Genomic DNA, 16,031 nt, shown 5'->3' with positions numbered 1-16,031 from the left:
GAGATTTATCTCTATTTTTTAAAAGTAGATCTTGAGCTATAGCTGAAATTTTAGAAACTGAGGAGAGAAAACATAAGTATCTTAGACACCGAATTAAAGCTTAACTGCTAAATGTATTAACATTCATGAAATCAAGCTTGCAGCCTAATATAATAGAGAAAACAAGCAATAACTATGACAAATAATGCACGCACAAGTCACTGCAGAGAAAATTAATTACTGAAAGGCAACTATAATGGCATTAGGACTTGTTTTAATTTTTCTCTAGAGCCTTTTATCTTTAAGGCTATAAACAGATGATAAAACCTTTGCTCATTTTTTTAACATTTTTCCATTTTTTTTTCCTAAGAACACTGTTGAGTGGTTGTTTGGTTTTTGTTTTGTTGGTTTGTTTTATTTTCTTTTTTATTCTCAAATTCTGTAGTTCTGTATCTTTACTATATAAAAACTACATTCGTATTTTTTTAATGCAGACTTTGGTGCAGATTTTGTAGAGCTCCTTTAAAATTCTATCCCTGTCTCTGTGCTGAGCACCATCTTTTGACATTGTTCCATTTTATTTATAGCAAATATGACAGAAGTGATAATACTTGCTACTTAAATGCAAGATCATATGAGGGCTGCCCGTCTGGAAGCAGGTTGTACAGTCGGGCTCTGTAAAGCGGTGGTATTATCAGGGTTGTAAATATAATACAACTTTTTAAGATAACCAATTTCAGACTAGAGGAACCTGATTTTTATGAAAATGCAGCATTATCTCCAGATTTTCATGCTTTAGTATGTAAAACAAACAAAAAATTTATGTGTCCAAACAGTGCAGATTTGAACAGTGAGTTAACTTCTTTCTCTAACAGACAGAGAGGAAATAAACCATCTGCAATATTTGTGACAGTAAAGAAAATTGCATGCATGATGCATTATACTTGCGGTATGCTTAAACTGGCAAACTTTAACCAGATGTAATAACAATAACAAGATAGCAGTGATCCTAAAGCTGTGATGAGTTGCTTTCAGACAAATGAAATACGAAGTCCTTCTTAATAAGAGAACCCATAGTACTATTTCTTTCTCATGAAACTGTGTGTCATGGCCCTTGAGCCTGCAGCAAACACTGGAGTATAACTTCTTACGTATTTGATTTCAAACCCCTCCAACTCCAGTTTTCCCTAGTGCCTGAAAAGAATTGATTTTTAAAAAAGGTGTGTAAACAGTCAGTCTTTCCCTCTTGGGTCTACATTTTCCTTTTTTTTTTATGTCTTCCAGAAGATATATATATCTTTTTTTTTGTTTTTTTTTTTTTTACATGCCTTCATTTGTGACATTTAAGTCTTTGAGCTGATGGGTGTGTTCTGGATGGTTGTAGTTATTAGTGCTCTTTCTTCATATGGCTTTTAGCATTTATTTTAACTGGTACTTCTCTTCTGGGATTTAACCTTTTGCCCCACTAGCAGCTCAAACGCTGCTCATAGGTAAAGAATAAGTATACCAATAATGTTAATTTGAAGAAATACTCTAATTTAAAGGAGAGTATTCCTCGTTAGAAGGTGTTTCCTCCTTAATGCAAGTAGAAGTGAGAAAAGCTCTTTTAGTTCTTGATTCTGGTAAGTTTTAGCTCTTTATCTTGCCCTTGGGTGTTTGATAAGAGTATTTGTCTTTACCATTAAAACTGGCGATTGTGGCATTTCAAAAAATGAGAGAATCCGAGCTTAGTGGTAAAGACCTCTGGGGCAGGTCCCAGTGCTCTTTGGGCTCTTGATATGGTGGTGAAGGATGGACCCAAATCAGAGTGAATAGCCCTAAAAGCCAGCTGAGTGAAAGATGATTTTCCAAATTTTCCTTGTGCGTCCTACCTTCATCCCTTTTTTCACATAAAGCGTGAAATGCACTTTTGTTAGCTGTTAAGGGACTGGGTGAGTAGGGGCGCACACCATTGCAGGCCGTTTCTTTCCATCCCTATAGGCAGGTCTCTCATAAAGAAGGATATGGCTAAGGAAGTTTAGGTTTGTGTCTCTCAGTTATAGATGGAGAGTACCATATGTGATGTAGGTACCTGAAGGCTCTCAGTCAGAGGCTGCTGAATCATTGTGTAAGATGCCTTATGCACTTGAGTACTATTTTATGAAGTCAGAATTAAGGAGATTAATCAAAAGATTAAAATAATAAAAGGAGTTTGAAAAAAGGAAATTTGGGCTTCCTTACTGAGGGCTGAAGTTCTTCAAATGTAGTTAGTCTTCACTGGAATAGCAGTGCCATTTCCATCACAGAAAGCATTAGGCCAAGGCTGGAGTTGTGAAATTCCCACCTGAGGCAAATATGACTGCAAATCAAAGTTGTTTTGTTGGTGACTGGATGCACAGCTACAGTAGAAGGGTATGATGAAAAGGATTATGACACACAAATGGAGAACTAGGGGGATTAAAATGATTTGAGGCAGAATTAGAGGTGTAGACTTCCATACCTGGAGTTACAGAGCCAGGCAGTTACAGTCAGCTCAGGGAATTTGTATGTATGGCAAGGAGGGAGAAAGGTAAGATAATGAGAGAGACCTTGCACAGCATAGAGTGATCTAAATGGATGTGATGGGTGAGGACTTTAATAGTATTGAAAGGGTACTACTTAATTGTTCGTAAGTGGTAAGTGGTATTGAAAGGGTAGGAAAACAAGGTAAAATAGGCTGGAGAAAATGAGTTCAGAGACAGGAAAGTGGAATCTGTAGTGGGATATGTACTTTATTTAAGAAAATTGGTAGGATGATAGTCCTAGAAATCAGGAAAATGCAGGGCATCTTTTCTAATTGGGAAGCATGCACTGAAATATATTCTGGCTAAGCCAAAGCCATACAGAAAACCATTTCTATATGGGTGTGTGAGAAGGGGCGCTATAAAACATACTGATGAATCCAGCAAATTCTCAAGGTACAAACCAGAATGGAGGTTATGTGCTCTGGAACTAGGCTGGTTTTAGTATTCCTTTTTTTAAAAGTAAACCAGTAGTCTGGAACTTCAGATTTAGTCCCAAAGTGTATGTTTGCTGGTATCTTCTTTTGAATTAAATAAAGAATAAAAAAAAAAGTTTGGAGTAATAGGAGATATGGTGTTTCCACCCAAAGATTTTGCTCACATGAAGTTCCTATTCTTGTTAGGCTGGGAAGCTTGTAGTAACTGAAAGTTTGATTTTTGTCTTGGAGTTGCATGTCCCATGTAGTGAATCTATTTCTTTCCCTGAGTATTTAGCTCTTCCACTGGTATATGCACTGTGATTTATATTTCTAAAATCATTACTTCCTACTTTTGAAGCTAGAGAATTATGTTACCTTTGAGCTTGGCTTTTTTATGTGTTCTGCCTATTAGAGAGAGAAAAATATCCAACCTCAGTCAGTCTGGGCTACCAAAAGGTTGATTATAACATGGGTAACTATTGATTCCATACAAGTCACAATTATCATTCACACTGTACTGAAGTTGTCAGCAGATGGGGTTACAGTGTGCCTGCGGACACTGATCCCATTGCGTATTCAGGTATGATCATACCATGCCACAGCTCCCTTTGAGACCAGATGCATAGATTTATTTTCCAGGATGTTGTGCAGATGCTTGGCTTTTGTCCCATGGAGTCATGCAATTGGGAGAGTATCTGAAGCTGGAAGATGCTCAGGTACTCACATTCAAGTACAAGCAGGCTGATACAGTGCTGCTGAGGGCTGAATTTGAGCATTTGTAAACTAATGTATAAAGTAAATATTCCCACAACTAGGTAGATGAACAGGGTTTTGGCCAAATGGGAAAAGCTTCCCCAAATTATGTGCTAAATGCATTTAAATACAGCTGACATCCCCTCCCTCACCTTTGCTATTTGAAAAAATACTGTGGGTTTTTTTGTTTTGTTTTGTTTTTCTTTTCCCTTCTTTTTGTGTGGGAATTTTCACTGAGATTCATGAATTTCTGAGTTTGTAATGAAAGAAAGCCTAGAAACTTGATCTCATCTCTGCCAGACATGGCACAGATGCATGTGCATATTGCATCAGTAATATTACATACTGCAACGAGTATTACATATTGCAATGAGTGGACCAGATGTCAGGATAGTACATATAGATAGTCATAAAGATGGTTTACAAATGAGTTGTATAAAAGATTGTCCTTTCTGCAAAAATTAGTTTTCATGAGCTAGTGGCTGGAAGTGAAAGAAGACAAATTTAAATGACCTAAAACTCTGGAGTTCTATGTCTATTGTTTAATAATGCAAGACTTCAAAATTGGCCTTCAAAATTTAGTGAGCACTGCAGGACATATTAAGTCATGGAATCTTTGTAATCTACTTTTGATTACTGTTATCGATACATTTCAGCAGTAGCAGAAACTTCTTTGCATCACTCAATAGCAACTAAAATAGGAACATCTATAAACTGAAAGCATGTAAAAGCTGATACAACTAGTTTAGCCATATTCACATCTGCAGTACTTTACTGCAAACATTCTATTTTTGGGATATATTTGAAGATGGGTTTATGGACCTCAGCCTGAGTGACATATGCAAGGTGAAGATGAATCACTGATTTCCTAGAATGTGGCTTTGGGTCTGAAATGAAGTCTGTGGCTAGCTACCTTTCTTAAATGTAGAAGGCTGACATGGAGAAAAAAAATCCCAGAACTAAATCCCTACTACAGCCAAGTGTTAAAACTATGATGAAAACTCCTAGCAATATAATGATAGACGTACTGAGCCTGTGACCTGGCATTTTCCCCTTTGTTATTCAGTCAGATGACAATGAAATATGAAGAATACTGTCATCGTGCTGTAGTGTGCAGAAAACTGAAATATAATAATATAATGGCTTGATTAGGATGTCTGAATATAAATGTATCCACCTTAGGCATATATTATACCAGCCCTTCAGTACCCAAATGTGTCCCACAGTGTCCAAGGCCAGGTTGGATGGGGCTTTGGGACCTGGTCTAGCAGAAGGTGTCCCTGCCCATGGCAGGGGGGGTTGGAACTATATAATCCTTAGGATCCTGTCCAACCCAAACCATTCAGTGATTCTATGATTATGTGGATGGTCAACCATATTCATCTCTGTCATTTACTCATTCCTGCCACCCCTATTGCACTTAGTTGCAGAACTGCACCGTGTGTATATCTTTTATTTAAGCTAAGTTTTTATTCAATTTCTGCTACTGTTTAATTACCAGATTTTTCAATGCTGTGCAAGGTCTGGGATATTTCTGCAGGTTCCCCTGTGGAGACACATGAATGTCATCTTGATATGATAGGCAACTTGTGACATGAAAGGCTTGAATCAGAGTCAATGCAAGGATGTTACACCACTCTCATGAGCATTATGCATAATGAACTGTAATTACATGTCTTAGTGGGTTTTTGGTTTTGTTTTTAATGTGTTGTATACGTTACTGGGAAGCAGATGTTTGGTACAAGCCATTTGAAATAAAATCTTTAGTCAGAGCCGTATTAAGTGATGGAGTCCAATTCGGGCAAATTGTGTGTAGAGTACTTTCAAGGGAAGCTTTGAGTCCTGTGTGATCCCTTTGCTTGCAGAGGAGGGAAAGGCTTACAAAGGAGATGAGGCAAATGAAGTAATCCTGTCATACTGAAATAATGCTGATGGGAATAGCACAAATCCATGTTACAGAGATTGCTAAACACAGCCATAAATGGGAGGAAAAGAGTTGCAAGCTTAGGGATAGGCAACTGCTCTGCACAAAATGGAGCCAAGGTACAGCCTTGGAGAAACTAACTGCATGGCTAATATCAGAATTAACAATGTTTTACTAGCAAGACAGCCATGCAGCTTGGTGTGAGTATTTTGTTGAAGACTGAGTTTGTGTAGAATCTGCCCCTTGCATCAGGAGTATGTGTAGTTCCTTCCAGAAGTACTTGCAGAAACACTGCAGCTTAGGTTACTTCCTCCAGATATTTCTTCTCTTTTTATTCCTGTATTGGCATAGGAAATTTGTAGTTAGTTGCTGGCATTAAACTACCAGCTAAGTTCAGTTTCTTGTTCAGCAGTTGTCCTAACCATGTGATACAACTTCCTCCCCTTCCCATCCAGCTTCCCTAACTGACAATTACCAGATTTTATGATATCATCCTCTTTTTCTCCCCCCACTTGGGCACACTGATGCGCTAATAGTACAAGATGCCACATCCCACTTACCTCGAATCTAGAATAAATATTTTGAAATTGCCGTTCTTTTTATAATCTCAGTTATTCACTATTACATTGTATTACATTGTGTATTTGTGCCATAAACAATTCAGTTGAAGTTTATTTCTAGTGTTATAGTTTATTGACATTTTTGGGGGGACAGGGGGAGAAAAGAGAGTATGTCTCTTCCATCCTCCTGGGGAAAAAAAAGGTAAACCTGAAGCCGTCAATTTAGAGCTACTTTCAGAAACTGCAGAGAAAACTGACTTCTGACTTGCTTTCATTTTACCATAAAGACTCGATTTTGTGCTCACTGCAGTCTACTCCTATTTCTACCACTGGTGGAGGGTAAATATTAAATAGGCTCTGCTGCTCTCTGAACCCAGGATCTAGATAGCTTGTGCAGAATCAAAAGTCCCTTACTCCCATGTAGATTTACATAAATTGAATGCAACCTTAAATTAAATTCTTACAGGGGTGATAAATCAGAAATTTTGCTTTTTTATTTTTCGCATTCTATTCTCATTTTGATTTGTTACTATGCAGCTTTATTACATTAATTATTTACCTAAAGAGTAGGGTTTCTGAGCTATGGTGGAAGATTTATTTTAACATTAACTCAAGTAAAGAAGCATTAAGGAGCTATCCAGGGATTTTAGAGCTAAGCTCCATTTAAGTAGCTAAGGTCAAAAATGTATTTTGGAAATGATTTGCTGGTTAAATTTCACACAGCCTATATGTCCTCCTGGATTGTTCTCCTGCACTGCAAAGAATAGTGTCTTCTGGATATGTGCCTGCAGGCTCATCTGCTTGTTGTTGGCAAGACTCACTTTTTGAGTTCCCCACATCTGTAGGTACTGTGTTTCCTTTTACACTGTGTACCATCATGCAGTAACTGGTCGGAGAAGACTGCCCAAGGTTTACGAAACTGGTGCCTTTTTCACTGCTTCAATAGCAAATACTGAGCTATCCCTTGACTTTACAGAATCAACTAAGTGATTTGGGTGACTTTTTTATGGTTTTGTTTGTTTGTTTTTAGAATTACTTCTGATGAGAGAAATGTAATGAAAGTTCTGTCCATGCTCTTTTAAACAAAGTATTTGGTCTGTATTTCAAAATGTATTAGCATGAGATTAATCTGATGAAACACAGGGCCACGTGTAGTCCACAGGAGATACCGGCACATTCAGGGAATGGCTCCTTGTCTCCAAAATAGGTATGAGGAGTCACCCTGTACTAAAATACCTATTTCCCGCCATTGACTGTAATGACATGCTAGTGTGACTAGCTCACATGCAGATCCTTCCACAATACATTTTGGTTTGAGATGAGAGACATCCTTCCCTCGAGACTGTATTTTCCTCACTTCAACTTTGCAGAGGAAAAAAACAAAATCAGGAAAAAAAAATTAGGGTAAAACTCACGGGACTTCTTGAGTCTTTGGTGGGCAAATGCATCACATGACCCTTTTGATAAACTGGTCAAAATCCACCTTAATGCATGTTGTCTGCAAATCTGTCTTAATTTGCAATTGGTGCATGTGTCCCTGTGCCAGTCTTCTAGGTTAAATGTTTCTTTTCTTGCCTTCATGTTTGTGTCATCTCCTTGATGTTCTTACACAGAATCATCATGTTACGTCTGTCTTTCTGCGTGTGTTCCTCCCCTATCCCTCCAACACACCTATTTTCTTTTGCTTAATCTAATCAAACTGATCTTGTCAGAAACTCCATTTATGAAATGTAAGGAAAATTTTCTTGGCCATTCCAGCTGCCTCTCTCTGCACGGAGTTAAGTTTGAATACATCTCTTTAGGGCAGTATGTATTACTCCAAGCATGGAATTCGTCTTGGCTTTGTAATTGGGGTTTGTTTTTTTCCTCTTGATGGTGGAAGCACTCAACTGATCTGTTCTTGAGCTACATTAACCTCTTCTGTGAGTGCAATCACTATGAGTCACTGTGGGGTTAACCCATAGATCCAAATATTTATTTTTCTCAGTAATCTTCAGCTAAAGGTCTTTTAGTTCTAGAAGTTTTTGTTAATTTGCCCTGTAATGGATGGCTTGAGACTGTATCATTAAGATTTATCGTGCTTTCCTTTATTCCCACACGGTTATTCTTTGCACTTAAAGTGTGTTCCAAGGGTGTGCTGATGGGTATTTTGTGATCCTGTAATATTCCTCTGTACTTCACAAGGAAACTGAGAGGTGCCACATGTAACCCTTGCTAGACTTCCTCTTAATGATTCCCATTTTGCCATCCTGTTGTCCCTCAGTCACCGCCTGGTTGTGGCTCCTGGTTATTTTTTGTGTTTCCTAATAATTTCACCCCTTGCATTTCTGAAATACTACATTTTATTTTATTTAGAAAATGGGGTGTTCTATCAAAGAAAGCTATCAGGGAAACTTGGCTAGATCCCAGCTAACCTAAGCTTAGCAAACCTATTGCTGCACTGATTGCATTTTGATTTATCTCAGAGTTTCTAATTGCTCTTTCCCTTAACATTTGTTCTGGTAATGTATCTGTTTATTTCCTTCTTGATGCATTACCTTTTCTGGAAAACATAAACATAATCCTTGAAAACTAAAGTTAAGAATTAATTGATTTTTAGTCCAAGCCTGGATTATTTTTAATTCATTGCAGCTTGGTTACTTTTGTTGTTCTTTTTTTTATTGATGAATGTGAAGAATCTTTGGGTGTTTGTTCTTTACAAGGAAAAGTTCAACCTGACATTTGGCAATTCTCACTTTATCTCTGTTCTTTTTACCCTCTAAGGTGTAGCTTTCTGTTGATCAATTGTTTATTTCTTACATATTGTCAGTTCTCTGGTTTTGTTTTCTTCCTTTGGGTGATTGTTTACACAGTTATAACTGATGCCCAGCTTTACAAGTTTTTCTCCTTCTTTGAGATACAGCCTCTGGAAGTTTTCTACATTTTGATATAAGGACATTCAGGTGTTCTCTGCTGCCTGGTGTGTGACCCTAATATCTCTCATGGTCCAGTTGTCTTCACTTGTGGTTGTCTATAGCTCGGTATACTATCACTTATAATTTACCAGCTCTTGTCTTTTTGCAATCAAGAACCCCAATCCAGTTTTCTTTGTGGTAGTTCCTTTTTTTGTTAACTGATTCAATTCCTTCTTCAAGCCAATGGGGACTTCTGCAAAATCCCATCAAAACTAAATGTAGTGTAGCATCACCTTCTGTGGAGTAATTGGCTATTCAGTGAAGAAATAAGCATGCTATTAGATCTGTAGAAAATCTCAGTCTACTGTTATTAATAACGGTTATTCTCCAAGCTCATATCAAGAGAGATAAGTCTCACATTGTGAGGCAGTGCTCTATAATATCTATCTCAGTAATAACATAATACAGGTTTGGATGCTACCCAGATTCAGGCTATCCAGATTTCTAAGGATGGGTTTAATTTCTCCTCCCGTAAGCTGTGTAAGTGATAGGCTTTAGCTTCTTTGTATTCAGGGGGAGGGGAGAGAGATAGCTCCAGGAGGTGATTCATCCTGTCCCCAGCTGTGTGAGATGGATTGGGTGAATCACTCTCCTGACATGCCTCTTTCTTCACTTACCACGGAGTAAAGCTGGACTCTCACATAGACCAAATAGTTGGCTGTAAGGTTGCAGCATTATGTAAGATAAATCCCACCCCAGGAGGGGAGGTAGATCTCAGTCATGGGATGGCTGTGGCTTGTTCAGGTGTGCTCAAGCTCAGCTTACATGAAACCATTTTGTTCTTGCATGAAAATAAAGAGTTCAGCCTGGGCTACAAACTTCTCAGAGGATTTGATCACTTTAATGGCTAGTTTTGTTATATGCAGATTAGTGTGATTGCTGCATCTAGCAACTCTAAGCATATTAGCTTAAATTTAGCTTGAGAAGGTCTGTATATACTGCAGTCACACCTTTCATTGCAGTGACAACATGTCCTACAGCATTTCATAACAAGTTTCTGAGCTCTGGTTTTTGACCACTACATAAAATCTTAAAAACACAATGTGCTGGGCATCAAAACACAGTGAATATTCTGCTTTTTTTTTTTTAACTCTGAGCTTTTCTGAGACAGTGTTTTCTGTTAAATGATGCAGTACCGATCCCCATGTTAAGAGCCAGGAGGATTTCAGTTTTAGAACACATTTAAAATGTGTATTTCTTTTTTTTTTTGTTACTGTTTCTTATGTGTCCACAGCTGACAAGAAATAAATAAAAAATCATGGAGTAAAATCTAATTGAAAAAGTGCCTGGAGTTAAAAACTCATTTTTTCTTAATAAAAAAAAAAAAAAAGGCATGAAATTTACCACTTCAGCAAACTGGGATTTCATTTTGAGGTCTAAGCAGATTTTAGTGTATTTAGGTGATAGAAAGTAATGGATGGTTTTGGTTTTATTTTACTTTTAAAAATATTTATGCAATATGTTCCTGCTGCAGAAAAGACTTATTAGATTTGCAAGTAAGCAGTTGATTAAATCTTCAATGGCTTTTAAAAAGCTGCAGCTCTGCTATTCTGTTGCTGCTTTAGTGTAGAAGATACTTCACTCTCTCTTTTCTGGTTTGCAAGGACATCTCTGCACTCATACCAACTTCAGTGATTTTCTGCACTTGTTAACTTTCATTTTCCTTTGGTGACAATGTTCCCTTTATTCTCTTGCATGTTTGGCTCTTGACCCCTGTATAACATGACTCTGACAGCTTCATCTTCCCTGTTGCCTGCAGTATCAGAAATTCATTAAGTGCAAGAGAATTTAGCTCCCTGTGCTTACTTGAGGTGTGGAGATCTGTGCCCATGGCATGTGTTGCAATTGCAGGAAATGTCTCTCTCAGTCTTGTGGTCAGAAAAGTTTAGCCAGATGTAGACACACAACTTACACCCTTATTTCATCCTAGAAGACTGAAGTTTGATAATATGATAACATCTAGGATCTGAAACGGCAAGATTTGGGTAATTTTAGTAGGAAGGAGTGGTCCCTCTGCATTTCAGACTAAGTGCTGTCATCACTTGTGCCTCCGATATAAAACTAACTGTCCTTTCTTAGTATATCAAGGGAATCTGAGAACACAAGTTGCAAGGTACTTATCTCAATAAACTTTGGCTTTGTTTAATCACAAATGGCTAACTGAATTCCAAAGTTGAATATCCATTTATCAAAAATGTCTTTCTGGATAAAATTGACATTGTCTTTGTGGTGGCTTCAGCTGTCTAAATAGAAATAGTTGTATAAAAAGGGCTAGTTCAGAGCTACTACTTGTGTCCTCTCCTGATCCAGTGGCCTTTGAAGTCACTGAGACAGTCATCTGTGGCTTGTACCTATAACACTTAAGTTGATGACATGTGTCAGTTAGGAATTTGGTTCCAAACTTGCCACGAAAAATACAATTCTGGAGTAGGCGGGCTTTCAGTTAAAAGATTTCTGCAACTGGGATGACTGAAGATAAGCAAGTGGAATGTCTTCATCCGATTAAGACATGATCAAATATATTAACCAAAACCTCAAGGGGCAGGATTGAATGGTTCATAAGATAATGAAATATTCTCAGTCAGAGAACACAGAAGAGTAGATATTACAGTCAGTTGGCCAAATTTACCAAATACTCAGTGAAGTGACAAATGGTTCTCCCACATGATTGGACCTTCATATAAGGTCCAAAAATTTTCATTATTTACACAATGCTAATATCAAATGGGATTACATGTTCCTTTCAACATTTCTAATGATCTATCTGTTCCTTGAGTACTGAGGTTACTTCAGCTAAAGCAGATGCTCATCCTTTAGAAGAAATATAAGAAAAATGAAATTAAAGGCAGACAACAATCTTTTGAACTTAGAATACTGAATTTCTTAATAGCCCAAACATAATTCAAGGCAGTTAATCTTTCACATAATTTCCACAAAAGAGATTGGTTTTGACTCTTAGGCAGTGCTCTGTGCATTACCAACTATGCATTTATTATCAAACAATTTTTGTAAGTATAAAGGCACTAGTTTGACTCAGCCTAGTACTTAGAAAGTGCAGTGCATCACATGTTCATTTAGAATGTGCTTAATCGCACTTTCCTAGTTAGTGTTTTATGGAATAAGCTTTTAAAGCTTCAAATATTGTCTTCATATTTTCCAAGATAATACTTGAAATGTGAATACTCAATAAATACCTCTCTGATTTTTCAACCTTAAAGTAGTGGGTGAGACTGAGCTCCTTTTAAGATTTAGGATGAAACTTACTTAAATGAATTAATCTTTGGAAATAAGACATTTCAGTGTCATTTAAAATGAAATATTTCTCTTTGTTTTATGCGTGATAGATGTGATTGTGTTTAGGAGAAAGAAATAAAATAATCACAACATAAAATTTCACCCAGACTTTGCTGCTAAACTGCCCATATAACTTGGAGATGTAATATGGATGGAAGACAGAGCATCAGACTGTAAACTCTCCTGTTTAAGGGCTGAGTCTTGGTTTGGGTTTGTGCAGCAGACAGTGCAATGTAAGCCTTACCACTGGGACAAACATGGACTACTGGGTAAATAAAGCAGACTCCCAAGTTTAGATTCCAGGTCTCTAACTCCTTCCTTAGCCTTAATCCTGGTAATGAATAGTTAATCTTTTGAGTAAAATGATATGAAGTAATGCATATCTCTCATTAGGATCTATCAGATCCTAATGAAATAGGATCTGATAATTTCCTAATGCAATAGGATCTGATCCTACAAAAAAACCCACCCTGATGTTTTCTGCCTCTGATTTCACAGCAAGTTGTAAGCTTTGTTATTTCACTGAAACACATGGCAGAATAATTTCATTAAATACTCTGTAGTTTTCTTTTGTAATGTAGGTACGGTTTCTGTGAGTTGTAACCTTCAATCAGGAGTACATTGACCCCTGTCCATTGTGTAATGAACATTGTAGGGTACTTCCTAGTTTATTGGGCAAGTTGGCTGTTCAGAGAGCCTTACAGGCATCTATCCCATAGCAAATAAATAGATATATGTTTAGATGGAAATAAGAATTATAAAAGATCTGTCTCTCGTGTAAATGCAAAATACAGAAATCAAATTGGGAAAATCCCACTTTCCTCCATTGGTATTGGGCATCATGTGAGCTTGAATGCAAATATGAAACTTCAATTTATGAAGGATTTGGGGATCTGAAACAAATTCCAACAGGATTTGAAAAGCATAAAAGAACTTTGTTGAACAGATTACCTCTAGAAATATCAGATATATATTACCCTTCAAACATAAGTTGTGAAAAGAAGCAGAAGTGCAAAAGATATGAAAGTTTTTCTAGTATGTAAAACTCCAGAAACTTCAGACTTTTACTGTTTGATAATACTATTAGCCAGTATTTTGACTAAACTGATGTGATAATGATGCATAGAAAAGGGCAATTTAATCTTGGCATAATAACTAGGCATGTTTGCCTCATTGCTTTCTATGTCTTAATTTCACCTTTAAATTAAACATCTTCAGCTTCTGAATGTTTTATATTAGAACCTTTTCTTTAAAAAAAAAGGTTTGTAAAGGACCTTTTATTTTGAGCCATTAATTAAATGCACAATTTAGGTATATCATGGGATTGCAATAGATCAAGAACATGTTCTTCACCTCTTTCTGCATCTATAAACTCTATTAAAACACACTGCAAGCCATTTGTGCATTGAGGAGGATGTACATGTTTCTTGTTCCCTCTGCACTGTTTCTATTAACTTTTTGATGGTTCATCTGCTTCTTTTCCCTAAATATTTGTATTTCTATTTATTTGTACTTAGAATTATAGACTTCATTTATCATGTGTGAAAAAAAACAAACCCAAAACACCCCAGAAATACTTGATTTAGGAAAATTCTGCAATGGCTGTTGATCAGAAAGGAAATTAACTTGATATGCAAAGGAATGTGGTTTTCTTGCAAGTGCCTTGTGGTCACTCAGAAGGGTGATGGGCCCATAGGTGTTCGTTCCATATTCAGTGAGACTTCTTTTAAGTAGTTAAATATCCAGAGTTATATTAGCTGCAGTAAAAGATAGTATGAGGTGAAAACTGTTGGACTAGAGGAAGTTACTCAGCTATTTCCTGGTAGGTGAAGGTAATAATAAACAGATTTTTATGTAGTTACCCATTACAATTACTTCCTGACATTTCTCTGGAGCACTTGTTAATGCTGAGGGTTGTTCAAGTAGGTGGACCCTTGTTTTGGCCAGAATAGCAATTCTCTGCTTGGATTTAATAGAATTCTGTTCTCTGAGAAGGTTTGAGAAGACTCTACTTGAATGGTGTAGTTCCATCTGTGACTGCTCTTCCTCCTTGAGGTCAAAACAGAGTATCTTATTACTTCAAACTGGCAAAAATTTTGTAATAAACTCCTTTTTATAAGAAACATGCCAATTCCCACTTTGGTTTACACAGAACTCTTCTGTTATGTGGAAAGACTGAGCTTGAATGAAGTAATTTATCCACCTAACAAGTGCAAAATTTGATTTATCCTGATGAGGACAAAAGTACTGGAGGGGAAGATGGGTTTGATCTTGTATTCTATCATCTGGGACATGAAAAAATTGAATAGAAGGATTTAAAGTAGATACGGGAATTGCTATACAGCCTTCTGTGTTAACCAGCAGGATATTTCAGATGAAACAATGTTTTTTATTCTTTTCTAGGGGATCAGTAGCCTCTTCAGCTCCTTGAAAGTGGTACGTCTGCTACGGCTCGGTCGAGTTGCCAGGAAGTTGGACCATTATCTAGAATATGGTGCTGCTGTACTGGTGCTGTTGGTGTGTGTATTTGGACTGGTGGCCCACTGGCTAGCCTGCATATGGTACAGCATCGGGGACTATGAAGTTATTGATGAAGTTACTAATACAATCAAAACAGATAGCTGGCTCTACCAGTTGGCACTGAGTATTGGGACACCATATCGATACAACACCACTGGCTCAGGGCAGTGGGAAGGAGGACCCAGTAAAGACTCCTTGTACATATCCTCTCTCTACTTTACCATGACAAGCCTTACAACAATAGGATTTGGAAACATAGCACCAACCACTGATGGAGAGAAGATTTTTTCAGTGGCCATGATGATGGTTGGCTGTAAGTAGAATTTCCTTTTATTGTGTTTAAGCAAAAGGTGGTGGCATAGAACACTTGATATAAGCTTTCTTGACATCCTAAAATATGCGAAGTATGTATAAATAATCATGAAATGAATTTGGAATTACTGAAAACAGGAAATGAAATTAAGTAGTTGCTGTAGCATTTAAATTGTTTATGAGAGCAAGGGTAGTGTGTTCATAAGTGTGCCCAATGACAATCTTACAATGAGTTCAGGGCCTCTTCTTTATACTTCAAAGGTGACTTTGAAAGGTCTTGGCTGGAATTTGTTTAGAAGTTACAACGTATGTAAAAATTCAGGTAGCCTGACTGAGTTTTTCTTGTAAATTTGCGAAATGTTTGAATTTGGAAATGTTTGAAGTGTTTTTAGCCAATTCTTGACGCATTTAGTGATTCCATACAGTCGTTGTGTACTTTATGGCATTGGTTTGACTTACAAGGCCAGATTTTATATCCTGCATGTGGTGACCTTTGTCTCCAGCAAAGCTAGAAGTGAAGGAAGTAGTTAGGCACTATGTCACAACTTTTCTCTGCTTCCTGCTATTTTGTAGCTCCACTGAAATGGTTTAGAAACAATAGTGGTAAGGCACATTTCTCAATTCATGTGCTCCCAAGGTCAGATCACTGAGCAGCACTCCAAATTAACGGAAATCTTCAAAATATAGTAAAGACTGCTGAAAATGTTAATAACATTTTAGAGAATTACTTTTCTGTTAAATAAGTAATTCTTATTTTTCTTATGCTTTTTTGTTTT

At 37.1% G+C, this 16,031-nt stretch overlaps 1 protein-coding gene across 1 annotated transcript in view; it reads left to right on the top strand.

Moving 5' to 3' along the window:
- KCNH5 (potassium voltage-gated channel subfamily H member 5) overlaps nucleotides 1–16,031 on the top strand; it is a 158,049-nt gene that overhangs the window by 46,350 nt on the left and 95,668 nt on the right. The window contains exon 7 of the mRNA XM_034062113.1: nucleotides 14,827–15,256. Coding sequence (XP_033918004.1) covers nucleotides 14,827–15,256 — 430 coding nt within the window. The remainder of the gene's footprint in view (nucleotides 1–14,826; nucleotides 15,257–16,031) is intronic.

This window comes from Melopsittacus undulatus, chromosome 4 (genome assembly GCF_012275295.1).
Source record: "Melopsittacus undulatus isolate bMelUnd1 chromosome 4, bMelUnd1.mat.Z, whole genome shotgun sequence".
Lineage (NCBI taxonomy): Eukaryota > Metazoa > Chordata > Aves > Psittaciformes > Psittaculidae > Melopsittacus > Melopsittacus undulatus.
Note: the sequence above shows the minus strand (reverse complement) of the source record. Positions and strands in the feature narration are given on the sequence as shown.